Raw genomic sequence first — 25,127 nt, 5'->3', positions numbered from 1 at the left:
TTTTTAACAGCTTTATTGACCATCACACATGTTAAATACAATAAATTAAACAACCAGAAAGAAATGAAAAATACGTGAAAAGTGATCAGGTCAAAAGGGCAGGTGCGAACGGGACGCGAGGACCCATGCGAGGCACCTCCCATGATTAATAGTAATTAAAACACAAACAACCAAAAGACGCTAAAAAAAACTAGGGATGGCAGGAGCAGGATCGTACAATTGACCAGGTACAGGGATAGAATATGTCAAAGTGATTTTGCAAAAGGTGAAACATGTGCTCAGTAACAAAGTTGCGGAAGGAAGCAGTAGTTGAAAAACTGGTAGGGGGTGATAATTTACAGATATAGTTCCAGAGCTTAACAATACGATTAAAGTAAGAGGCCTGAAAAGTGCTAGTTTTACATACAGGAGTTTTAAGGTTATAAGGATTACTTAGTCTGGTTCGGCCGTGAGAAACAGGAGAAACAAAATCATAAACATTAAGATCAGTAAAACCTTTGTTCTAGTTTCCTTCAACAGTGCAACTGGCATCACAAAAATTTCGTCCTTATTTTTAGAAGACTGCATTCAGTTTGTCAAGAGCTCAGAAATGCAAAGTGAAACCTGAGTCCGCAACAGCAGTCAAACAGATGACCTCCTGCTTACCAGTCAGATGATCTAACCTCTGAGCTACAAGGACACTCAAGGCAAGCCATGTGTCACAAGTTGCCAAGTGACCATGAGTGTCCCTGTATCTAAGTGGATACAGCATCTGAGACGTATTTGTTGAACGGCCATCTAAGAGTCAGATATATTCTCTGTAGTCCCATACTCATAAAGACCAAACTACACGTTGGTTCTCTCTCTTTATCAATTTGTATAGTTGAGAAACATATCTTATAACTGAATGTGTAGAAAATGGTTAAATTCCTTACCAATGCAAACTACTACACAACATAAATGCGCAAGTGCTAAGGTGGTGCTGGTTACTGCTAGTTAGTGTTAGTTAGTTACCTTTAATGGTGACAGTGAAAGTGCTTGTGCTGTCATCAGTGGCTTCACACTTGTAAACCCCCGAGTCGTCGGGTGTCACATTGTTAATTGTCAGGGTGTGGACACCTTCTTTAGCATCAATATCATAGTGACTGCTCTGTTTGATGGGTTCATCATCCTTTAGCCAAGTGATGGTGAGATGCTTGCTCATTAAAGCCTTTAGAGTAACATCCTGGCCTTCAGTGAAGACCAAGGGGATTTCAGCAGCATCTGGAATCTTTGTTGAGTCAGAAATAGAGTTCACAACAAGCTGCGCAGTGCAAGCGTCTTTCCCAGCTTCATTCATGGCCAAACACTTGTATTCCCCAGCATCAGAAGGCTTGCAATTTTCAATTACCAGTGAGAATAATTCGGGCTCATTGTCATCAACATCATCTATAATCATCACACGACCCTCATCTTCCAGTTGCACACCATCTTTAAACCACTCCACGACTGGTTCAGGGTTTCCAACAACGCGGACATCAAAGCAAGCATTCTCACCTTCAGTCACATTCAGATTCTGTATCCTGTCTTTAAATATTGGGAGTGCCATTCCTTGTTCAACAAGTACTTCTGTAGCAGTTGACACAACACCTTTGTCATTCTCTATTTGACACATGTACTCTCCTTCATCATCCAGTATTGATGGTTCAATGGACAGGGTGCAAACTGTCCCATCAAATGAACTTGATATTCGTGCATCGTCTGTAATAAGGGTGTTATCACAGAACCATCTCACTTGGGCATCAGTTGCACCAGAGACGTGACATTCGAGTAGGATGGGTTGTCCTCGCAGAACCTCTACTTCCTCCAGTTCTTTAGTGATTTCTGGCACTAAGCTGACCGGCTTTGCACCTGTGACATGCAGGTTCAATTGTAAAGATGACACTTGAACTAAGCAACATGTTACGTAAGTTATGTTAGAGCTGTTAGTCCATTTATTGTTAAAAGACGAGTGCCTGATTAACTAGAGGTTGATGGTTGTAATGGTAGGCACGTCTGAAAGTAGGTAGTATGGATCTCATATTAGAGTGAAGGACCCAATTATACACAGTAACAAACACATTTAAAACAAAGAAATCTACAACATACAGCATTAAAAGCCCGGATTCATCTGCTCCTCCCCCACCCCCCTCGCAAAATATCCTTAGAAGAAAACGAAACCGTAGCAAGGACGATAAAATACATGAGCTACCTTCAATCTCAACATTGAATGCACGAGTTCCAACTCCAGCTTTATTTCTGGCAGTAAGAGTGTATGTTCCTTTGTCATCTACTGTTGGACTTTGAATCACCAAGGTATGCAGATCATCCTTGGCGTTGATGATGACATGTTCATTACTTTCCAGAGGAACCTCATCTTTGTCCCACTCTACTTTCGGCTGGGGCATGCCTTGTACTCTAGCTTCTAGTTTGACATTTCCTTCATCAGTTACTTCAAATGGTACAACAGATTCATCCTCAACAAACAAAGGTCTCTCCAGGTCGGAAGGCACGCCTGCTGACGGCCCTTCCTGCTTCCCGTCAAAATCCACCGTGAATGTCTTCCAAGCCATTCCGGCTTTATTTGAAGCTGTGCATTTAAACAGACCTTTGTCATCTGGAGTGGCACCCTTAATAACCATTGTATGTACTGCATTCCTCGACTGAATCTGAAAGTGGTTGCTCTCTTGTATGGCATTTCCATCCTTTGACCACTCAACCTCTGGCTGGCCACTAAAACGAACCTCCAGCTTAACATCTCCATCATCTGTAACATTACATGATGGTCCATGTTCTGGTAGTTCCAAAACTCTGGGAGGGGCAACTGCTTCTTCTACAGGACCAACTGGTTTGGCTTTTGTTCCACCTATGTTAAGAGTGTATGTTCTCATAGCTTTTCCAGCTGGGTTGGTTGCTGTGCAAGTATACTTCCCTTCATCTTCCGGCTGGGCACCTCTGATGACCAAGCTATAAACGTTGTCTCCTTTACTGAAAACTTGGATGCGATCCCTTGCCTCTATTTGTTGATCATCCCGTGTCCAATCAATTTCTGGAGTTGGATTCCCCGTAACTTTAACTTCCATGGTCACATTCCCGTCACCTGAAATTTGAAAAGGACTTTCCAAATGTTCTAAGAAAGAGGGCATCACCCAGTCTGCATAACCTTCTATGTTGACATCAAAACTTCTGGTGGCAATTCCATACTCATTTGTTGCTACACACACGTACGTTCCTTTTTCCCTTGGAGTGGGTCCCTTGATCACCAATGTGTGCCTGTCATTATTACTGTGAAATGACAGATTAGTACTCTCTGGAATGGGCTTGTCATCTTTTAGCCACTTTGCTTCAGGATGGGGCTTGCCACTGACTCTTACTTCCAGTTTTACATCACCATCAGGACTAACTTCAAAGGGCCTGCATCCTTCAGGCAATTCAAGGAAGTGGGGAGGTTCACCATCCTTGACTTCAAACAGTGGGCCCTCTCTAGCTGCTGAAAGCTTCTTCTTTCCGAGTTTAGTCTGTGGTTCAACAGGAATGCTAAATGGTTCAGCCATATCTGCATTGAACTGGTTCTTAAATGGTACTTCTATCTCGGTCTTGAAAGATTCTTCAATAATTGGTTCAATTTCCCTGTACAGAGGAACAACATCTAAACTTGCCTTGCAAGAAGCCTCGCCAACTTCATTGAAAGCCACACACCTATAGCTTCCACCATCTTCGCACGTGGCCTGTGCAACAGTGAGAGAGAATTTCCCATGGTCAACATCTTCTTTAATCACATATCTCCCGTTATCATTTATCCCTGCTCCATTCTTAAACCAGTCAACTTCAGGGGGTGGACTTCCAGTTACAAGAACGCTAAAAGTCACAGCTTGACCTACTTTTATTGTCTGACTCTCTGCTTTCTTTTTAAACAAGGGCGCACAGTGGTCCTCCTCTATGAGAAGTTCACACTCCGTTGTTGCCATCCCAAAATCATTCCGTGCAATGCACTTGTAATCTGCTTCATCATCTAGTTCTGCACGTAATAATATTAACCGACAGACTCTACCATCAAACTCTGTGCGAACACGGGTTGTCTGCCTTACTCGAGAATCATCCTTGTGCCATTCAATTGATATTTCAGGGGAACCAATCACTTCACATTCCAAAGTAACTGGAGAGTTTTCAACTGCTTGCGGTGAACACAGTGGCTTCACAAACTCAGGTCCACGTCCTTCGGGCTTTCCAGCTATGCAAAAATAAATGCAAGCAAATGTCTTCCACATGTGAAAATAGATATCTGCGTAGTTCACTCTAGTGACTGCATGAGAGCACGTATGAAGTACGAGGGAAACATCTTTCATATAATGTATGTGCATCTAGGTTGGTCGCATTGAAGAAGCAAAGATAAGCTCTCATCTGCATACCTCACTCCAACAACTGCCTGAGAACTCCACGTATGATGTATGTATGAGCGCATTTTTAGATTCACAATCAAAACCAGGCACAATGTAAGGGAATTCTTCCAGAATATGATGAAAGCATTTCTGCATAGCTAAATCTGGCAGCCAGCAGATGACGTACAGTGTTACAGTGTTACCAACAATAGGCATTGGCTGAGCTACACCACAGCACTCAGAAACATAACAAACACCAGCTACAAGGAAACAATATTTCTTCGATGATTTGACAACCTTGGTTTTAAAGTTCACAGCAAGGAAATGCATTATTGAACTAAAAACGGAACCCAATGACCTGAATAAGATGCATACATGTAACACACCCTTAAATGATACCCACACGTTACAATAAAGGCAGCTTCTTCAGACAGTCGATGAATTCCTTTCTGCCAAGTGCATTAGTTGAGATTTAAGAAGGTGCCCAAAAACTTATGCTAGCGTCTGCATTAAAATAAAAACACGGAAAGGCACAATTGATCAAGAAAGAAGTAGGAGGAGATAAAGGTGAGAAAAAAAGCACAAAAATTTCAATTTAATTGTGCTTTTAGAATACTACTACCAGCACTATTAGTTTAGATTAAACAGCATCATCCTTTGTACAAAAGGACACATCCCTTACTTAAGAAGCATTATTTGATACAAAAATTCCAGAAGCCACATTGAGGAACACAATAGAATTAAATAACCTACAAGAAACAGTCTTTAATAATTTTACAGTATAGCTAAAGCTTACATGAACTAACACAGTAACTGATTAGTACATTAGCACAAGCCAGCTAAACAGGTAATGACCATTTTTCAAAACTCAAGGGCATCTTCATCTTTCACTAGCCTTAACAAAGTTATCTTGCTTGCAGTAAGAAACAGTGAGCATTCTTATTTCTACATCCTGCTAGAACAAAGTAAAAAATTAATCCACATTTCACAAAAGTGCACAGCAGTGAAAAGTTACCGTTTCCAATACCCCGGCGTTGATCAAAGCAATTTATTTAAATAGATTGCTACAGGAATGTAATTGCAGTGGAACTGTTAGTATCAAGCAGTTATTGCGAACAGGCAGTCTGTAATAGGCCTTGAAGTTGAAGCTTAAAGTTTGATGCTGTTAATATTTGTTGGAGCAGTTACAGTGATATACAGTCATTGTGAATTAACTAGCACTATCACGTATGATACTGAAATAGGCCTTCCCAAAGTCCAGCACTAGAGAGGGCTACACTTAAGGGGCTAGTTCGATGGTTTGTGTGATTCCATCACATATGCACTGTAAAAATGTAAAATCAAGTCTGCACGTAATTAACTGAGTAGATTGGACAAGCAGAAGGGTCATGATTGTCAGCTGTTAGTGCCGGACAATCACTAGTTACCTCCTGCACATTGTTATATTTTCGTAATTGTTTGCTGGTTTACAGCTGGGCAAAGCGAGACAATGTGAAGCAAAGCTTCTCATCAAATCAAATGACCTAATAGCAAAGACCATGATTTGAACCACCAGCCTTAAGGTCAGACGTTCCACATCACCCGCTAACAGCTTGACTACCACATCACCACAACTACGTTTAGAAATTCTCATATCAAATCGTGTTTTGAACTTTGGAAAGGTTAACTGCCATTACCGCAAGGGCTCTATGCCATCCTGCTATGTTCAGAAATCAAGCATGGCACAAGAATGACTGCAGAGGTGCCATTTCTGTTTAACTTATTGACATTGTCAATGAGATGTACTAACACAGTTTCTGGTAAAAGCTTAAAGAAAATTCTTACCTCTGATGTTTACATTGAATGTCCTAATGGATGATCCAGCTGGATTATTTGCAACACATTTGTAAACTCCTGAGTCATCAGGGCCAGCACCTGAGATGGTTAATGTGTGTTTGCCATGCTCGGCCTTGATGTTAAAATGGCTACCGTTCTGTAAAGTAGCATCATCTTTCACCCATTCTACAATTGGCACAGGCTTCCCACTAACAGTGGCCTCTAGCACAACATCGCTACCCTCTGCCATCATCTCGGGAAACGTTGGTTCGTCTGTGAACACTGGAGGGATAGGTTTCTCGCTGACAATAAGTTCTGCACTGCAAGTTGTCTGTCCAGCTTCATTTGACGCAGTGCAACGGTAAATTCCACCATCTGATAAAAGACAATTTGACAACTCCAAAGAATGCATGTCATCATCTGAGAGGAACTCATAGCGTTCATCTCCCTCCAAAGATTTGTCACTCTTGAACCACTGTACTTCTGGCTGAGGAGTTCCACTGACACGGATATCAAATCTGGCCAAGTCGCCTTCACACAATTCAATACTGTTCATTTTCTTCACAAATTCAGGAGCAACAACTGCTTCTTCAACAACTAGTTCTACAGTACAAGAAACTTTTCCCACTTTGTTTGTTGCTGTACAAGTGAATTCTCCATCATCAGTCTGTTTTGCACCCTTCACGGTAAGAACTGATCTGTTTCCATCAAACTCGAGCTTGAAACGATGACTGTCTCGTATGAGCTTTCGATCTTTAGACCACTCAATTTCTGGTTCTGGTAGACCAGAAACAACTGCTTCGAACTGAGCTTGGCCACCCTCGACAATCTGTACTCCCTCTGGCTGGACAACAAATTCTGGAGCATGCATCTCTTTCTCAACTTCAAGATTAGCAAAGCAGGTATCTCTACCACCGCTGTTGGATGCAACACAGCTGTATTGGCCACCATCAGATGGTCTGGCCCGAGTAATGGACAGCGTATGAATGCGGCCTTCTGTGTCTATTTGAAGATGACTATCAGGAGCAACGTGAGTACCATCTTTCAGCCACCTTAGAGTTGGTTTGGGCCTTCCACTGACCTCCACTTCCAAGTTCACATCACTCCCTTCAACAGCCTTTTTGTTTTCAAGGCGCTGTATGAATCTTGGAGGAATAACATTTTCTCTAACAGTCAACTTTCCTTCACAAGATGCTTCACCAGCCTCATTTACTGCTGTACACCGATAGGTGCCTTGGTCTTCTGTTGTGGCACCATAAATGAGATATGCATAGCTTCCCCTCTCTTCATTCTCAACGAACTCTGTTCGAGATGTTGTTTCCTCAACGACAACACCATTTCTGTACCACTCAATATCAGGCTCCGTCCCCTGCACGCGAACTTCCAGCCGCACATCACTGTTTTCAGTAACTTCAATGTCTTTGAGAGCATCCAAGAAAGATGGCTTTACAATCTTCTCCTGGACTGACAGCTTTCCCGTACACGACACTTTACCAGCTTCATTTCTTGCCGTGAATGTGTACTCTCCTTCGTCATCTGGTACAACATCCTTCAAAATAAGCCTGTAAGTGTCACCGCTGGTTTCCATAATTGTTTCTTCGTTTCCTGTTATCTCTGCACCATTAGTTGCCCAATGAGCGTAAGGTTTGGGATTTCCAGTGACCTCTACTTCAAATCGTGCTGTATCACCCTCTGTTACTTTGACATCTTTTAACCTCCTTGTTATTTCTGGTGGTGTCGCTTTCTCTGTTGGCTCTACAAGTAAACCTTCAATGGGAATCTCACTTTCTACTACAGCTTTCTGAGAAACTGGAATTTCTTCAATAATCTCATCCACTTTACTGGTGACTTCATCCACAAACACCTCCACTTTGCAAGATACGTCTCCAGCCTTATTTGAAGCAATGCATTTATATAAGCCTTCATCATCAAGTTCTGCTTGGTCAATGACTAAAGTTCCATTAGGCAGACAGCGGATGTGGCCTCGTTCCGGTATTTCTTCATTTTCCTCAGTATACCATGTGACAGTAGGCTTGGGTGTACCATCCACTTGGACTTCAAAGGAAGCAGAACCTCCCTCAATGAGATGTGCATCGTGAGGTTTCTTAATGAATGAGGGAGCCTGTAACATTTCCTTTACGGTGACTGGCTTCACAAGCAGTGGAGCAACACTTTCAGCTTTACCAGCATCATTCCTAGCCTGGCATTTCAGTTCACCAGAATCTTTCGGTGTTGTTTTATGGATGATGAGTGTGTGTAAATCTTCTACTTTTTTCCCTTCATATCTGCCACCTGGATGAATGGGGATATTGTTCTTAAACCACAAAACATCTGGTTCTGGATTTCCAAGCACTTGTACTTGGAACACGGCATCACTTTGTTCTTCCACTTCAAGTGGGTTAAGTTTTTTAACAAACTCGGGCTTAATGGTGACTTCATCAACAAACAGTTCAGCTGTACATTCTACCTGTCCAAATGAGTTCTCTGCCACACACTTGTATTCTGCCTCATCATCTAGGATGGTCTTGGTAATTACCAAAGCGTGCATATCTCCCTCATGAATGATATGAGTATGCCTATCTTCTTGCACAAGATCATTCTCAACAAACCACTGGACAGTAGGCTTTGGTGTTCCATCGACTATCACTTGCAGCCGAACTGCATCGCCCTCAACTGCATGGAGAGTCACCAGTTTTTTGAGAAACACTGGCGGTTTTCCACTTGGCTCTTTCTCAGTTGATGGAGCCACAGTTTTCACAACTTCAGTCGGTATCTTCGGTGTAGCCTTAACCCCTTCTTCTACAACTTTGAGCTGTGCACTTGTTACTGCCTTTCCTGCAATGTTGGTAATGATGCATTTGTATTGCCCAGAATCATTTGGTGCTATGTCCTCTAGCACAAGTAACGATGAACCTGGCTCAGTCTCAATGTCCATGCCCTCATCATCTTCAGAAACTTCTTCATCGTCCAAAAACCATTTCACCTTTGGTTCCGGGCTGCCAATGTACTTGACAGAAAACTCTACAGTGTTGCCAGCATCTGCCGTTGAGTCATACAGCTTCTTTGTAAACCTTGGGGGTACAGTGTCTTCTGCAACAATGAGTGTTGCATCACAAGTAGCGGTACCAAACTTGTTCTGGGCTTTGCACATGTAAGTCCCACTGTCATCATCTCTACAGTTTGTTATGACAAATGTGTGCGAGTTTTCACTTGTCTGAGTTTCAAACCGTGGACCTGGTTTGAGGACCTTTGTTCCCTTGAGCCATTCTACAAATGGAGTTGGTTTTCCCTGAACATGAACTTCAAAACGCACTGGACTACCATCTGGTATTTCAGCATTCTCCAAGACTTTGGTGAACTCTGGCGCCCTGCCCTCACCATTGACCTTTAATTTCACTGAACAGGTATCTTTACCAGCTGAGTTCGTCGCTGTGCATGTGTAAGTTCCTTCATCATCCATGTCGGACTTCTGTATGGTCAAGATACAAGTGTTGTCTGGGGTCACCTTCATTTTGAACCTATTATTTTCGTGGAGCTGTTGATCATCTTTGAACCATGTTATGTTTGGATCAGGCCTTCCAATTACTGTACATTTAAGCTTTGCTGGTTCTCCCTCAGACACTTCAACATTTCCTACTGGTGAGGTGAATTTAGCAGGTAATTGTAACGGTGAGATGTGCAGATGTGCTGATGATTCTGCATCTCCAGCATCATTTACAGCTTTACATGTGTAATCACCTGCGTCTTCTGGCTTCCCATACATAACGATAAGCGCAGATGTATCTTCATCATGGATGACCTCAATGTGCTTGTCTTGCTTCAAAGGCTGCCCATCTTTATACCAGGTGACTTCAGGTTCTGGCATTCCTGTGACTTTGACATCAAACCGAGTACACGAACCTTCTACAATGTACACATCCTTCAACTGTTTTACAAAAGCTGGAGGGCTAGTTGGTGTAACTTGCTTAACAATTAGTTTGCATGACTTTCTCACTTCCCCAGCAGTGTTCTTAGCTCTGCATGTGTAGTTTCCTTCATCACTGCATCGTGCATCCTTGATCTCCAAGCTGCAGATGTCATTCTCTCTCATTGCATGGAATCGTCTGTGTGGGTAGATTGTAATTGGTTGGTCATCTTTGTACCATATCACTTCGGGTGGAGGTGTGCCAGTGACGAAGATCTGCATCTCCACAGAATCACCCTCCTCTATAGTCTTGTCATCTAGCTCAGTAGAGAATTCTGGAGGAATGGATCGTCGACGAGCTGTGGGGACACTTTCTGTCATCACATGGATTTCAGATGCACTAATCTCATCAGGTTGAGGAAATTGAACTTGGATTGGTTGGAAGTCGGTCCCATCTATTCCTGTTAATGTCACTGTCGGAGGTTGTTGATTTCGGGCTCTGCAAATGATACAACAAAATGGATGTGAAATGTAAATCTTGTAGAAAATAAATGATTTACACAGTTCCAATTAGGGGGCATCTGCAACATTACTACAGTAAGAAGGTTCTTAAATCATGAATGCAAGGCTCTAGTCCTTCTTCTCTGACGGTCCCAAGGCTATCTTTCCCTAGCACCCTATCTATTTAGCATTTAAACGACAAAGGCTCCATAACATTGACTTTTTAAGTGTCCTCCATGATGACAACAATTCCAAAAATCAGCATTTTATTTTCTTTCTTTCAAGCAATGCTCTGCGAAAACTCATTGCTTTTGGAATTAGAACAAGAAGCATCAAAATATATTAATTAGAATGCAACTCCTGGTTGGCAAAATGTTCTTACATCTTAATCACAGTGATCTGTGGTTCCTCCACTTCTGGTTCTCCCTCTGACTCAACAGCTGAAATCAAACAAAGAAAAACAAGCTATCCTTTAAGTCATTAAGGTGTCTTTATATTTAAAACTCTCAAAAGTCCCCAGCAAAGTGCGCTCTCAATAATTTATGGGTTTAGGGGAACTGGATTTACCTATGAAAGTTAACGCTAAAAGAAAACGACGTTTCGACCGTCCGACGGTCATTTTCAAGTTCAAGATGAGAAGTAAAAATTAGCATGTGCTTATATATAATTGTGAAAATACTAATGAGATACTGACTATAAGATATTCACATCTAAACAATATAAGAAAATAATAGCATGACTGATAAATAGAAAGGAACGCTAAAAACGATAGAAGGTATTTAAAAGTGGAATAATTAAACAAATAACTTCGCGTGGATCGAGTCACATTGTTTGTTCAGTTTTCGACCAACAGTGTGTTCCAAAAGGAATGCACAGCACTAAACAGAAAAATATTGACCTGTTGAGTTTAACATTAATTTTGTCCAAACTGGCCAGGCCAACTGGTCATTCAATAACATGGTAACCACTCAGAACAATTAGTAAAACGAAGTAAAAAAAAAAGTGGCACCTTCCATTTGCAAACTGACTAAACAACCTATCTGGTCAGTTACCACATATGACACACATCCTAAGAAGTTGATTCCCTTACATTCAACATTTAGCTCTGCCTTAGACGTGGCTGTCCCAGCTGCATTTGTTGCCTGGCAAGTGTATGTCCCTTCATCTTCAATATCAACCTCTGATATTTTCAAACTGAACAAATCTCCTTTCTTCTGAGCATGGATACGCTCTCCTATTCTGACTGGGCGATCATCTTTAATCCATGACACCTCTGGCTTTGGGATGCCAGAAACACGGACATCCAGCTGTGTTGGTTGGCCTTCTGTTGCCGTCTGATTTTCCAATGGCACGATAAATACAGGGGCAGCTGGAGCTGGTGCTAGCTCAACTGGAGACATTTCCACAACCACCTCCCTTTCAGGAGCAGGCATGGTCATTTCTGCAATTTCCTCTGGTAGTTTAGGCCCAGGTTTTGACTTGAGCTTTACCGTGTACTCAGCTGGCATGATAATTTCAGCTGTTGACTTCTTGCGCCGTAAAACTGATGATGGCACCCAGACTTCATCGCCCCTAGACCCATCAGATCTAAACCTGACAACCTTGTACATTCCTGGGCATGAAACCCGATCCAGGACCAAAACTGTGTCTTCCTTTTGAAGGCAGATGTTGTTCAGCTCGTCTCTGAAATCTTGTAATGCAACGCAGAGCTCAACCTCCTTTGGTGTCTCAGTAACAAGGATCTCAAACCTGAAAAATTAATTGCAATCATTCAATTACAGTCAAACCACTTTCAAGCAACGAATCAGAGAATACACGACACTGAAAGTTGTGAATAACAGGTTGTATAATACATGCAACACCTGTCACAAACCAACATTTTTTTTTTGTCCAAGTAGTGACGTTCCTACTACGCCTTATATTATTTTTCAATGACCCCATATAAAATAGCCACTTGCCATCTACAATAGAGTGGCCACTTAAAGAGGGGCTCAACTGTAACAATAAATATGTAGGAGCCAGACTCATGAAGGTCTCCTAAACTAACAACGAATCCTGATGTTTCTAAGCCAGAGGTATATACAATCCCTAAAGATACATCTCATCCTGGGACGTCTTCACGAATCATCCGTGAGTTCCAACAACTTAAAGGGGAAGTATCACGCAAATTTACTGTCATTTCAAAACCCAAAAATGTTTGTCTGTCAGCAGAAACAACGAAATAATTGTCACGTTTGTTATAAATTATCACCCCAGTGCAATAAAACTGTCGATTAGTGCCTCTGGCCAGAGACAGAGTAGGCTGGTATGGATTGAAACTTGAAAAATGTTAGGCTAATGTTTTTCAAGTTCTCGCATTTTTGCTTCCAAAATGCGCTAGAACAGATCTCGAGTTGTTCCTTTCACGAATTGAGTTGATTTCTTTTCTCTCGCCATTCTAGAATTATTTGGCAGCTGATTGAAAATCCTATTTCATCATTTTTAACAAAAGATATCAAAAACCCATGATACTTTCCCTACAATAGAATCCTCTAGATTTCCAATTTTCTGGAATATTCCAGGAGCTCATACCCTAGAACTGTTATTAAGAAAACTTCACTCCTTTGGCTTAAATGAAAAAACTCCAGCCACTGCCCCTATAATACAATACTGCTTGTCATTGCATGTTGATCAAATGGACTTCTTATCAAAAATCTTACATCTGTTGAGTGAAAGTCGAGAGATCACTGTACTGAGATTTGGTTTATACCCCAGTATCAATCATGTAAAAATGTGTATCTGAAAGCTTTCTTAAAGCATTAACTTACTGAGTCTGCTGAGTAATTTCGGCCCAAAGGCGATCTACTACTTCCTTTCCAGCCTGAAAAGAAAAGCAAAGAAAGAAAGAAAGAAAGATAAGCAACATGGTTGTGACTGTTTAGACAAAGATAGTGTTCTCACTTTAATCTTTCGTGGCACAAGGAAAACACTCAGCAAGAATACCGTAGTATTCTGAACATAAGCTCTTCCAAAAACAAGCCCACCACAAAGTATGCTTGTAGAATCTCGGGAGTAGAAGCAAATGTTTGGTTTTATCAACAGTGTTGACTGTAAAGAGGTTCTCACTCAGGTTCGAGTGCTGATGTTTCGAGTGTCAGAGCAAATTGGATTTGTTCTGACAAACGGCTAATGCTCGCAACGTCGGCACACAAATCTCTTTTCGTTAACACGCCCAACAAATTCTTGAAATACAAATTTCCCTCCCATATACCCCTTAAACAAAAAGGAAAAACAAGCCCCTTCCAAAAATAAACCTTTTGAAGAGTTCTTTCAACAAATACAAGCTCTCGCTTACATTTGGAACTTTACAGTACTATGCATAGATTATTAAACTTGTTACCGCCATTTTCAACTTTTGGTTGGTGTAAAGAAGAATGATGCACAGACAACTACTGTCTTTTTATGCAACCATAGAGTGCTCAAGTGTGACATCACAATTACTTAAATTTTTGATGTGCAATTTTATAAGATATTCTGAAAGAGCATAATAAAGAATGCTAACTTGACAAAAATCAATGCATTGGCGTTTTTACGCTCTGCTAAACAGATCCTTCTCATTAAGAACTAAGGTAAAATTAGAAGGATTCGTATGGAGTCATCCAAGCATAAAAGAGCCAACACCTCATCCCCAAATGAGCAAGATGCTGATTTTCGGCAAGTTTGCATTTTTAAGCACACTCTTTTCGAATATCTCATCAGATCTCATAATTTCCCAGCTTTTGTGATGTCATCACCGGGTTAAGATCTCTTCTCAAGAACATCAAATTCAGCAGATGTTAAATTAACACTTACTTAGTTCAATAAACGAAAAGCACAGAGTAAAAGAAACTGGAGAATAGGAAAAACCAAGAAAGCCTAGAGACAAAGGCACATCACGCAAGCAGGGGGTTTCAATTCGTAAAAGCAGTACCTCCAGGTCATGCGTATCAACACCAGCCTTACGAGCACACTGCAGTAGATCAGTGAGATATGCTCTGTACTCTAAAACACGCTCAACAGGACGATCCAGAAGTTCTTCAATGGGATGACAAGATGCTGCTTCCTCACAGTTCTACAGAGTTGAAAATGAAAATGTAAGAAACACTCTACCTTATAAACTGCTAACACTGTGACACAGACAATTTGTTCGTCTTAGTGTAACACCTGATATAGATGTTTGTTTCCTTAATGAGAAATAATTTTTTAGGTTACTTATCTCTTTATCCATCTTATCCTAAGCAGGTAAGAGGCTCTAACGCTAAGAGCCTTTTCACAACAGGACCAGTTATGCACCTGAGACGGATAATTTGTCTGAGACAAGTAGTCTATCTTCACAAATGACATAATTATCTCAATAGAAAAATGGCCTTTGACCTTTCTGTCTCCAAGTCTGACCTGCTTTCTAATTACTCAAACAACGGGATACTAACAAAAGGAGCTAATGACGCTTTACTGACTTTATCAATGTCATCAGAAATGTGATGAAAATAAGGCAATTATCATTTGGAGGAAATTGTCCTCGCACACTACTGAATTCTTAGGGATATCGACAAGAAGGAGATGAACTTTTTTAAGTTGATTAATCAAATCTTACCTTGAAGAAATCCTTAGGATGTGATTCTATAAAGTTAGCTGAGTCACTTTTTCCATCACAGAAGGTGATGTATCTGTCAAGCTCGTTTTCCTTTTAGAGGGAAACAAAACGAAAGACAGAATTAGGCATTAATTGAGATACAGTAGATTAGAAGTAAGTTAATTGGATGGCACTGCTAAGAAAAACGTCAAAATCACAGATAGGAGTTGAGTTTGTTATCTACCTTTCATATATTACCCTGATTTCCGTATGTTTCCAAACAATCACAGGATCAGAGATAAAAAAAAAAATAAGGCCGTCATAGTGACGAATGCAACTTAAATATGCAGTTGTGAAAAGAAAGCCTGAGAAAATTCAGGCTTGAACAGGATTCAAACCCATGACCTCTGTGATGCCAGTGCAGTGCTCTGACTATCATCTACGCTATCAAGCCAACTGGGAGCTGCTCATTTTGCGAATTGTGGATGATTGCAGAGACATGTTCCATATCATAATTGCAAGGGATTGTGAATGCATGATTGGAAAAAAAGTGACCTAATCTCTCTGGATACTTTTCATGATGATAGAAATGGCCAATTATGAACTACTTATGTACCCTGCTCTGAATTTCGATCGCGCAAACAAAACCAGTCCTTTCATAGACGATTGCACCATCAACATTGATCCCAGTTGATCACAGACAAAAGATAACAAGGGATGGAACAAGGCTCTACCTTTTGTAATCCTCAGTGGTCATGACCACTGAAGCAGAAAATGGCAAATTATTTCAGACATTTGTGTCCAAATGACTACAGAATTTTTGTTGGCTGATTTTAGGATCGTTTCAGATCCTATGGAAACCTGAATTTCCGGCATGAATGTGAAATGATTTAGCCTGTCCCAACAGAAGATGGACAACATGCAAAATGCTTCAGCATCAACTGCAAATCCCAAAAGGAGCAGTAAAAGTGCATGACTTCATGATCTGGAGCCCATAATTTCAGAAATGTCCCAAATGGAACAACGCATCCCAGCCCGGAACTTCCAGGTTTTCCCTCTAAATGATAAGTACCACAGACATAACTTATACAACATTATCACTGCACCACATGTACAGCACGTAAAAGCAAGTCACAATTTGGTTTTGTTTTTGCTCCTCATCAGTTGAGAAAGTGTTCATTTCACTAACAAATCACAGAATACAGTAAGGCAAAACCGAAGTAAAGGGAAATTACTCTCCACCTTCGACTGAAAACCACTCTACAAAAACAACTATTGCTGCAATTTTTGATGAGTCATCTTGTCTTACCCTTTTTGTAAACACCTGGCCAACATCTGAAGGAATTCCTCTGCACTTACTCAGCTCATCATAAAAGATACTGTAAATAATCACATGAAAATAAATTGTAGTAGTTAACTTAATTAATAAGGCAAGTATTCAAATTAATAGTCTTATGGTTCACAAACCTGACACCCTTGGATTTCTGGCATTCAGCAATGTTTGTTTTTATGGAGGAAAGAGAACATGGCAACCCAAATAGAGAACACGGCAAAGAATTGATTGAGAACCAACAGAAACCAATTCAGTGACATAAATGATTTTTAGAAGAGGACTCAACCTTGGCCAAACTGATGGGAGTACTCTCACTGCTATGCTTTAACTTTGCTCCCAAAAGAGATGATCAAATGGAGTAAATAAATTATTGCTTTGCATGACTTGATGAAAACTAAAAACATTCACTGACAGCATACATTGCGTTGAGAACACAATCATATAGTCCTTCACATAATGTGTTAATAAATGTTACTTAAAAATGTCCAATTAAAAAGTAAAGGATCCTAAATTGCTTGTCAATCAAAATTAACATACACTTTGTGGAAGAAAAAGATGTCCTCGGAGTTGACAAAGATGGTGTCTTTGTTGTCTGAAATCTCGGATGGAGTTTTGGGAAGCTGATAGATGTAATCCTGCAAAAAAAGGAAATGACTGACTTGATTATTATACCAGAATTTAGAGATACAAACCATTAACTGTCTCATTACCAGACCACAGTTTTCCAGATAAGGGAGGGGTCTTGGTGAAAACCCGACAAGGTCAGCTACCTGACCTGACAAATAGAAAACATCTGATGATTTTGGTATGGTCCATATTTACTGACCCCTAGCAAGCTCTAGTGGTGTTTATGTGGCCTAAATGGGCATTGCCGAAGTTTAAGAAAATGCTAACAAAATGCTGAAGGACAAGGTCATAGGGTGAACTACCATCCTATCCAGCAGGAGTAAAATTTCCTTTGTCACTTGACGTTAATAGCGCTTGAAAACATCCCTACTCTACATTTACCTCTACCTTACCTTACAGCCTAGCATGCCATTGGCTTAAATAGCAGTTGCATTACTTTATGTGCATAACTTGGTTGCACAAAACTAACAAACTCCATACCTCAACAAGAGATCTCAAATCATCCAAGTATTTCTCCTCACTTTCAATCAATTTGCCAGTGATGTCATTCATTCGTTGCAGAGCAGCTTCTTTCTCCAAGTCAGGCACTTCCCCATTCACAAAAGGAGAGGGAATAGTCAGCTCTACTGCACCAAAATCAAAGTCCTGGGGCGTCCTCATAAGATGCACCTCAGATTCCACTTTTGGTTGGTCTACATCACCCGCATGGCCATTAGTGAGCTGACTTGAGTCAATACATGGGCCAGAGTCTCTTCTCGGGGTGCCAGGAGGAGTGAAGATCAGAACTGAACCAGCATGTTGGGGAATGAGAATCTCAGCGTGTTTTTTTAGTTCAAATCTAAGAAATAAAACGAAAGTTGCGGCATGAAGTAAACAGAATGAGAATATTGGAAACAAACTGTAACTACTGGTGCATAAGTTCAGGGAGTGACATCCATATTTCCACTTTAACACATACAGTAAACTCCTACCTTGCGGACTCTTAGCTATTACGGACAGCATTTAAGTCTCAGGGAATAAGAATGACTGAAAAACCCTCCCGCTCTTATGGACTTTCTCTGTTGTGGTCCGTTGGATGTCTGTTATAGCGAGGGTTAATTGTACCTGTAGTCACAAGTTGTCTAGAAAGTGTAGAATCGAAACCATGCATTTAAGAAACACCCACAGCAGGTAATGTTTTTTTTTTTTTAGGAAAACGTTTAGAGGGTGTTGTGTACTTACGGCCTACGACTACTCGCCACGGACTCTTCAATCCTCCTGCAGATGTTCTCATTGGCAGTCTGCATTTCTCTTTCAACTTTGCTGATTTCTTTGGGGCTTGTCTTGTCCATGGTATCGGGTGTGCTCTCAACAGATGTCTTGGACTTCACCTCCACATTCAGATTCTCAGAGGGTGGTAATGCACCAAAAACATAGAGATTTGATGTCATTTCAGGTTTTTCTGGAACCAGCATCTCAACTTCAGTTCTTGTCTCTTGCTTAATGCTGGTGGTGGTTTCCCTTGTCGTTGTCTTCCACACCCTCTTCCTTACAAGCTGAGCCTGCTCTGACGAGGTTGGCCGATGTGTTTCTGTGTGCAAAGCTGTTTCAACTTCAATGTCTTTGCTAACAAATGGCCCTAATGAGGTGACTGTGACATCTTTCTTCACCACTTCAGCACCCCAAGGAGCCAAAGCCATTTCACTGGGTTCTCTCTTGGTATCTTCACTAATGTGAACCAGAATTTCGTGCTCTGGGATCTCAGCAGGTTTTACAGCTTTGCCACCTTCAAACCATCCCTGGATCTCTGACTTGATGATGGGTGCAATCTTCTGTTCAGTTTCTAAGCTTACTGGTGTATCGGACCTGACTCTGACAGACACCTGAGGACGTTTGGCTGGCCCGGCCTCTTCAAACACTTCTCGATCACCTGGCCTCTTGCTACCCAGTACACCATCAATGAAAGATGACAGGACATTCACCCGCACTGGTTTCCCATATTCTGCTGAGACAGGAGCTGATTCTGACAGTTCTCTCTCATAAGCCTCAATGCTTTCTGATGTAACTTCCTCTGCCTAAGAGAAACCAATTAACAGAACAAGGATTACATGAAAGTTAATAAAACACCCGCAAAAAATAAATAAAAGCTGTTCAAAACTTTCATGCTTTCAGGACTCTTTCTCTAACCAAGGGTCAACCATTATTTCATAGAAAATAGATTAAACATTAATTATTTTTAGCCTAGGAATCAACTCCCAGTGTTTCAAGTTGACTACTCAAGTCAAGAAAGAATGCTGATAGAATTTTCTTAGATTCTCCTTCCTTGCTTCGTGGATCTTTTCAGTCTGAAATTTTACAACATTTTGCTCACAGCAGTGAAAACATGCAAATGACAGTTATGTCTTTGACCTCTGCCTTAGAATGATAACTTGTCTTGAGTATGTTCACCTTAGGAGGCAGCCCTCTTTGTTTCCTTTCTCTGAGTCTCTCTGCCAAACGGAAAAGATCATTGTCCATGAGATCAAACTTGGTAGCAATTTCTTTCTGTTTAGCCATGAGGTCCTTGGCTTTGTAACGAGGTTCATCCATAGTGAGCTTAGCAGAGAGTTCAGCCAGTTTCTTTAGTCGGGCTTCCTGCTTGTTGAGGCCTGGTTTTACGAAGCCTTCCAACATGTCAAGAAGATCTACAACTTCTTCCTCAGTTTTGCATCTCTTTGCTCCATCTCGTGTGGTTTTCACAAAGTGCTCACTGTCACTGATCCAAACTGAAGCCTGCAAGAAAGAAGATAAACCTGATGTGAGAGAACTTATTACCCTGCACATTATACAATGTGACAAGCTACAAAACAGATTAAGTGGATTCATAGTTTTGTGTTAAAAGTTACTGTTTACAGTAATCCTGGGCTGTTGAAAGCACTACTGGTACTTGCATGGCACATTAGGGTAACAGTAATATTATTACAATGTAACAGTCCTTGGAAAAAATGAACAAGTGAATGACCATTGTAGTTATGAACACAACTTAAGTAGTTGCAAAAAAAATTCAGGCTTGAATGGGATTCAAACCCATGACCTCTTCTATACCGGTGCAGTGCTCTGCCAACTGAACTATCAAGCCAACTGGGAGTCCCTGGACAACTGACTAACCAACAACCCTCAGATCACAGATTGAATTGTTAAAAATTAAAGAAATATTGTTTGCTTTGTTTTGTTTGTTTTTGTGAAGTGGTGGGAATGAAGAATGTCACAGAAAAAACTCAGGAAGTAAGGATGAGAACCAAAACGAAACGCAATCCACATAATTATCATACGTGCTGCCAATCAAACCCAGGCCAAGTTGGTGCAAGGGAAGTGCTCGCTCATCGGCACCTTCCCCACTCTTTGTGAGTAATTATAGTACAACAAGGAAGTACAACAGAGAATCTTTGGATTGACTATGATGACTCTGAGTACAAAATATTTTCCAGTCCAAATTACCCTGGGAAAACTGTCAAACAAGGAATCCACAAAACATGAATTTGCAATGTAGGCTACAAAAAACAGTATGCTGAGGTAAAGTTAATATCTTAAGCAGACCTGTTCATAAAGTTGATGGAATTCAATTGATGCCTCCAGCATGGTTCTGTGGTCTTCCATCCTGGACAGAAATCTCTGCCAGCGAGACTCCATTGCAGATACTTGCCGCATAATAGCAGGCGCATCATGGTGATTTATCTGCCTCAGCTTTTCTGCTTCATCAACCAGTCTACCAACTTCTCTATCTGCAGGCTGTGAGAACAATGTAATGATTGCAGGTTTAAATCACATACAGGTAAAGCTATTCAACCATTTTGACCCTGAAATCTTTTTGGGGGGAGCAAGACCCATTCCACAGAATCATGAGGTCGATTACCATAAACTTGCCCTTAAACACAAACAAATTACATTGCCATTAAATTGCATTACATTAAATTACAAATTACAAACAATTACATCTACTTTGTGGAACAAACCCTTGCGATCAAATAAAAAATATATCAATTGCAGACCAAAACATTCTCTCCCATCAAAAAGTCCCCTCACATGTGAGCTCATTCCCTAGGATAGTTTTGTAGAACTCTCCAAAAGGTCCCATCATTTACACACAGTGGGGACAAGTCCCATGGTGTGTACCAAAACCTACAAATTTAGTTGTGGTGCTCTAGGCAAACAATGTTGTTGGTCTCTCTTGAAAGCATAAATAACTTTCTCAAAGCTTCAACCTTGCATGAGTAATCAAGATATTTTGCTTGAGCTCTTTTCACACGAATGGAGTACAGGAAATCAAGTACAGTTTCAAGTAAACTGACTCTTGATGCTAAACTCAATTCTCAATACTCACTTCTTGCAAGAATGAAGTCAAAACTGTCAACTTACTTTTCACTTGGTACTTAGAGCTACATCTAGATTAAAGGTATCCATACCATGAACATGAATAAACATCAGTACACACATGTGCAACCAATCCCAAAGGTATCAGCTTTCTCAAACATACATTTCAAGGAACATGTATTATTGCAGGAGGGGTTTACAGTGATTGGATGAAGATGCTTAACGCTTGATATTATGGTTACTCAATTTTCCTTCCTACCTTGACTGATTCTAGAAATGCATCTGACTCTTGCAGCAGAGTAACAGCATCAAGCAGAGTGACACCAAATTTTCGGTTGAGAGCCAGCAGTTCCCGAGTGTGTTCCTCAATAGTAAGATTGACCTACAAAAGAAAAGCAAAGAAGCAAAATTACTTTGACTAAGAAAGTGCATTCATCTAATACATCTCGTTTATCATAGTACAGTATTTCCTTTCTGTGAATTAAAGGTATGGTGCAGGAGGAAGCTCAAACATCCGTATGACTCCCAGAGCTCAGTGCTCTTCCAGATTGCGTCTGCCATAGAGATGTCTCATAATTCAGCACCATGGTCCACGAGGCTGGGACTTGAACGTAAAATGAAAGGGCGATGACTACCCTATCCTACAAATGCCAAACTGTTACCAAATGACACAGTCATGATATCAAAGGAATTATAAACTCGAACATGCTACATGAAGTCAGTGACACATTCATTCCATTAAATGGTTTTTGTTTCAAAACCAAACCATGAAAACCTACCGTACTGATAGCCTGTTCAAATTCACACAGGCGGACACTTTCCTCCAGCTTGTCCTTATGATGTTCCCAAAGGCTACGCCACTCGTCATGTCTCCCTTCTGACTTTTCAAGGAAGCCTTTGATCTCTTCGCGGGACACAGAGACCGCAGATGACGTGGCTGCCCGGCTCAGCACATCTTGGGCATTCACAGTGGTGAAGTTGTAAAGATCCTGGACTGTCTGGTAGTTGGCAAGATGATCTTGAAGCAGGAGCTGTGCATTGTTTGTATCTCTTGGAAGAGGCTGATTTTGTATTCCATAGGTCATGTCATCCATCATTTGCAGAAGCTGCGAAGGAAATCAGTGTTGAGAACACTTAAAAGTGTAACTTATTCAACACTAATCTTGGAATTAAAAAGTCATATCACTGGGCTTTAACCATTCCTTCCAGATGTAGAAATCAATCTATTATATCTAAACTTGAACTCAAAAAGGTTGATGACACAGTGATGTGTGTGCCTCTGGCATGGATTAATATCCAAGAATAAATGCTAAAATTTTTTATGTGGGTTGAATTTTTTGTCAGTTCTCAAATATTGAAATCACACTAACCAGTGGTCGAGGTAGAAGAGCTTTGAAAAGAACACTAAAAATTTCAAAAACAACAACAAATTCGCCATGTGTAAGTTCTCGTCACTGCTCTTTCTGAATTCCAAGTCTTCAAACAAAGCACATGTCAATTAGAGAAAAATCACCAAATTTTAGGTAGATAGAAACAGACCTCAACTCACCTTTTCAACACTTGTGTAAAATGTTGCTGACATGGACAAGAGCACCTCGTAATCTGCAAGAAGGGTCTTAAATCTCTGATATGCAATCTGCAGTTCATCTGTGATGACTCTGATGGCTGCTTTGTAACTACCTTCTGCCTCAGAGAGCTGTTCTGCAGCCTGTAGATGAGATTGGACATCTTCATCTGTGCGCTGAGGAACAAGAATAGACAAACACTTAATTTGCTATAAACCAAAATCAAAATTTCTTGCTTGCATTTAATAAGAATAAGCAGAAAGATACGTGTGCATGCATGGTAAGTGGTGCTTGCTGTTCTTGAAAGTGAAATGGAGGTGACAAATAGGAACGTGAAATGAGCAGGTTTCACTTCATGTGACAGCCTTAGAGAGCTACCAAAAAATATGATAAGCCCACTGTTCCATTTAGTCCCCACCAAAACTTTAAAACATGCTCACAGTAGTAGGGCACATATTCGGTATTTTATTGTGAAAGGAAAAGCTTATGTGAAATGTGATGTACGCTGTAGCTCTTTAGAGTGTTCACAGGCCTACATGTTTGGCTAAAATAATGTTGCATCTGCTGCTTGTGAATGTTGTAGACCTCTGCTTTAAAATGCGGTGTTTGCTTTGTGACCTTGTTCTTAAATATTGTTACATGTCATGCCTGGATGGCCTCGCAACAGCAACGCTTCCCAAGGTGGGAGGTTTGGTGGGTGGGTGAACTTGTAGCTGTACATTGTTGTTATGGGTACCTTTGTTGCTGCTTTTTTACAGCATCTGAAGGCAGCAGCCCTACCTTCCTTAAACCACCAATCCCAAAGCTCACCAATAAATTAAAAGCAAGTTTAAAATCCTTCTCTACTCTTTCATAGTTGTTTCTATTCTGCTTATCCACGGCAATCAGCATTTTAATAATTATTCTGACAAGAATATGCAAATAATAATCTCCAATTATTGGAGATTTCATAGAATGTGTTTGAAAAGGATAAGAAGACAAGGTCTTATGGTGGCCGAATACAGTTTTTTAGTGTACAGGTGTTAGAAGACTTTATTTGGAAACTATGTACTTCTGGACGCCCAAAATTGGTATGGTGTAAGACTAACTAAGAAGGAATGTATTTTCGTACGTCTTGTTGATCTAAGTACCGTTTCCATGGCAATGCAGCGAACTATTAAACGTCCATAAATAGTAGGTTTCCTTTATTTGTGGAAAATGTACTCATTAGATTTTTTCCATTTTTTGTATCCAGAAAAACTCACAAAACACTGACAAGGTTGCACTACTTTCATGTAATTTTAACCGAGAGATCTCCTGTAAATATTGATTTTGCATTTTAATGTTTTGTAAAGATACCCTCTGTTAGATTTAGATTTCTCTCTGTAGGCGAGTTACGCTTTTAGGGAACTATTTTCATGCCAAATGTCACGAAATTCTAATGAGTGGTTCCTTAGAAAACAGTTTATTTCCACGAAAACAACCAGTCACAATTTTTGGTCAAATGCGCATGCGTGGCTTTAATTGGGTTTCATGGCAAAGATGAAAAGCATGCAAAAGGTCTTGTTAAATGATTTTTTTTCTTGGAAAGAAAAGAAAAAGAGTCCAGAAACGAGAAACTTAGTTATTTAGGATCAAAAGTTAACTTTATTATTCATTTCACGTGGAGAGAGGGATCACTTTATCGACCCCCGTATTTGCGTACCACAACCCTAGCACGCGCTTAATAGCATCACTAACAGAATTTGTAAAGCGCGCGCAAACTGTGTTCGGCCACCTTAAGGTAAAGCAGAACTGCACTGTACCTATGCCTTAGTTAAGCATCAATCAATAATGAGTTTACTCTTCTGTGTTATTGCTGTCCTCAACTTACCCTGGCAGCATCTTTGAATCTTCTCAGCTTGTCCTCCAGTTCTCGTGGATCAGCTGGAAGGGAGCTGTAGTCTACTTTGACAGGGAAAAATGTATCACTCTGTTCCTTGATCCACAAAATGACCTGACATGACAGAAGCAAAATAAATGTTGGTTGGCAGCATGATGATGCATTGACACTTCAAGCAAGCTAAGGACTGATCAATTTCCTCAAACATTCTCGTTGTGCCCTGTG

General features: G+C 40.6%; 1 protein-coding gene across 4 annotated transcripts in view; it reads right to left on the bottom strand.

Moving 5' to 3' along the window:
- LOC146472300 (obscurin-like) overlaps positions 1–25,127 on the bottom strand; it is a 164,766-nt gene that overhangs the window by 102,893 nt on the left and 36,746 nt on the right. For 3 of the 4 annotated variants that reach the window (XM_085119693.1, XM_085119692.1, XM_085119695.1), the window contains 18 exons: positions 24,894–25,016; positions 23,026–23,217; positions 22,256–22,582; positions 21,736–21,858; positions 20,703–20,894; positions 19,575–19,898; positions 18,369–19,201; positions 17,628–17,985; positions 17,058–17,155; positions 16,497–16,566; positions 15,209–15,298; positions 14,546–14,686; positions 13,404–13,456; positions 11,687–12,345; positions 10,979–11,036; positions 6,201–10,594; positions 2,210–4,228; positions 994–1,869 (listed from right to left, as the gene is read on the bottom strand). In XM_085119693.1, the coding sequence (XP_084975819.1) occupies positions 994–1,869; positions 2,210–4,228; positions 6,201–10,594; positions 10,979–11,036; positions 11,687–12,345; positions 13,404–13,456; positions 14,546–14,686; positions 15,209–15,298; positions 16,497–16,566; positions 17,058–17,155; positions 17,628–17,985; positions 18,369–19,201; positions 19,575–19,898; positions 20,703–20,894; positions 21,736–21,858; positions 22,256–22,582; positions 23,026–23,217; positions 24,894–25,016 (10,930 nt within the window). The remainder of the gene's footprint in view (positions 1–993; positions 1,870–2,209; positions 4,229–6,200; positions 10,595–10,978; positions 11,037–11,686; positions 12,346–13,403; positions 13,457–14,545; positions 14,687–15,208; positions 15,299–16,496; positions 16,567–17,057; positions 17,156–17,627; positions 17,986–18,368; positions 19,202–19,574; positions 19,899–20,702; positions 20,895–21,735; positions 21,859–22,255; positions 22,583–23,025; positions 23,218–24,893; positions 25,017–25,127) is intronic. The other variant, XM_085119694.1, reaches the window with a different exon arrangement.

Source organism: Pavona decussata, unplaced genomic scaffold (genome assembly GCF_977016875.1).
Source record: "Pavona decussata unplaced genomic scaffold, jaPavDecu1.1 SCAFFOLD_100, whole genome shotgun sequence".
Lineage (NCBI taxonomy): Eukaryota > Metazoa > Cnidaria > Anthozoa > Scleractinia > Agariciidae > Pavona > Pavona decussata.
Note: the sequence above shows the minus strand (reverse complement) of the source record. Positions and strands in the feature narration are given on the sequence as shown.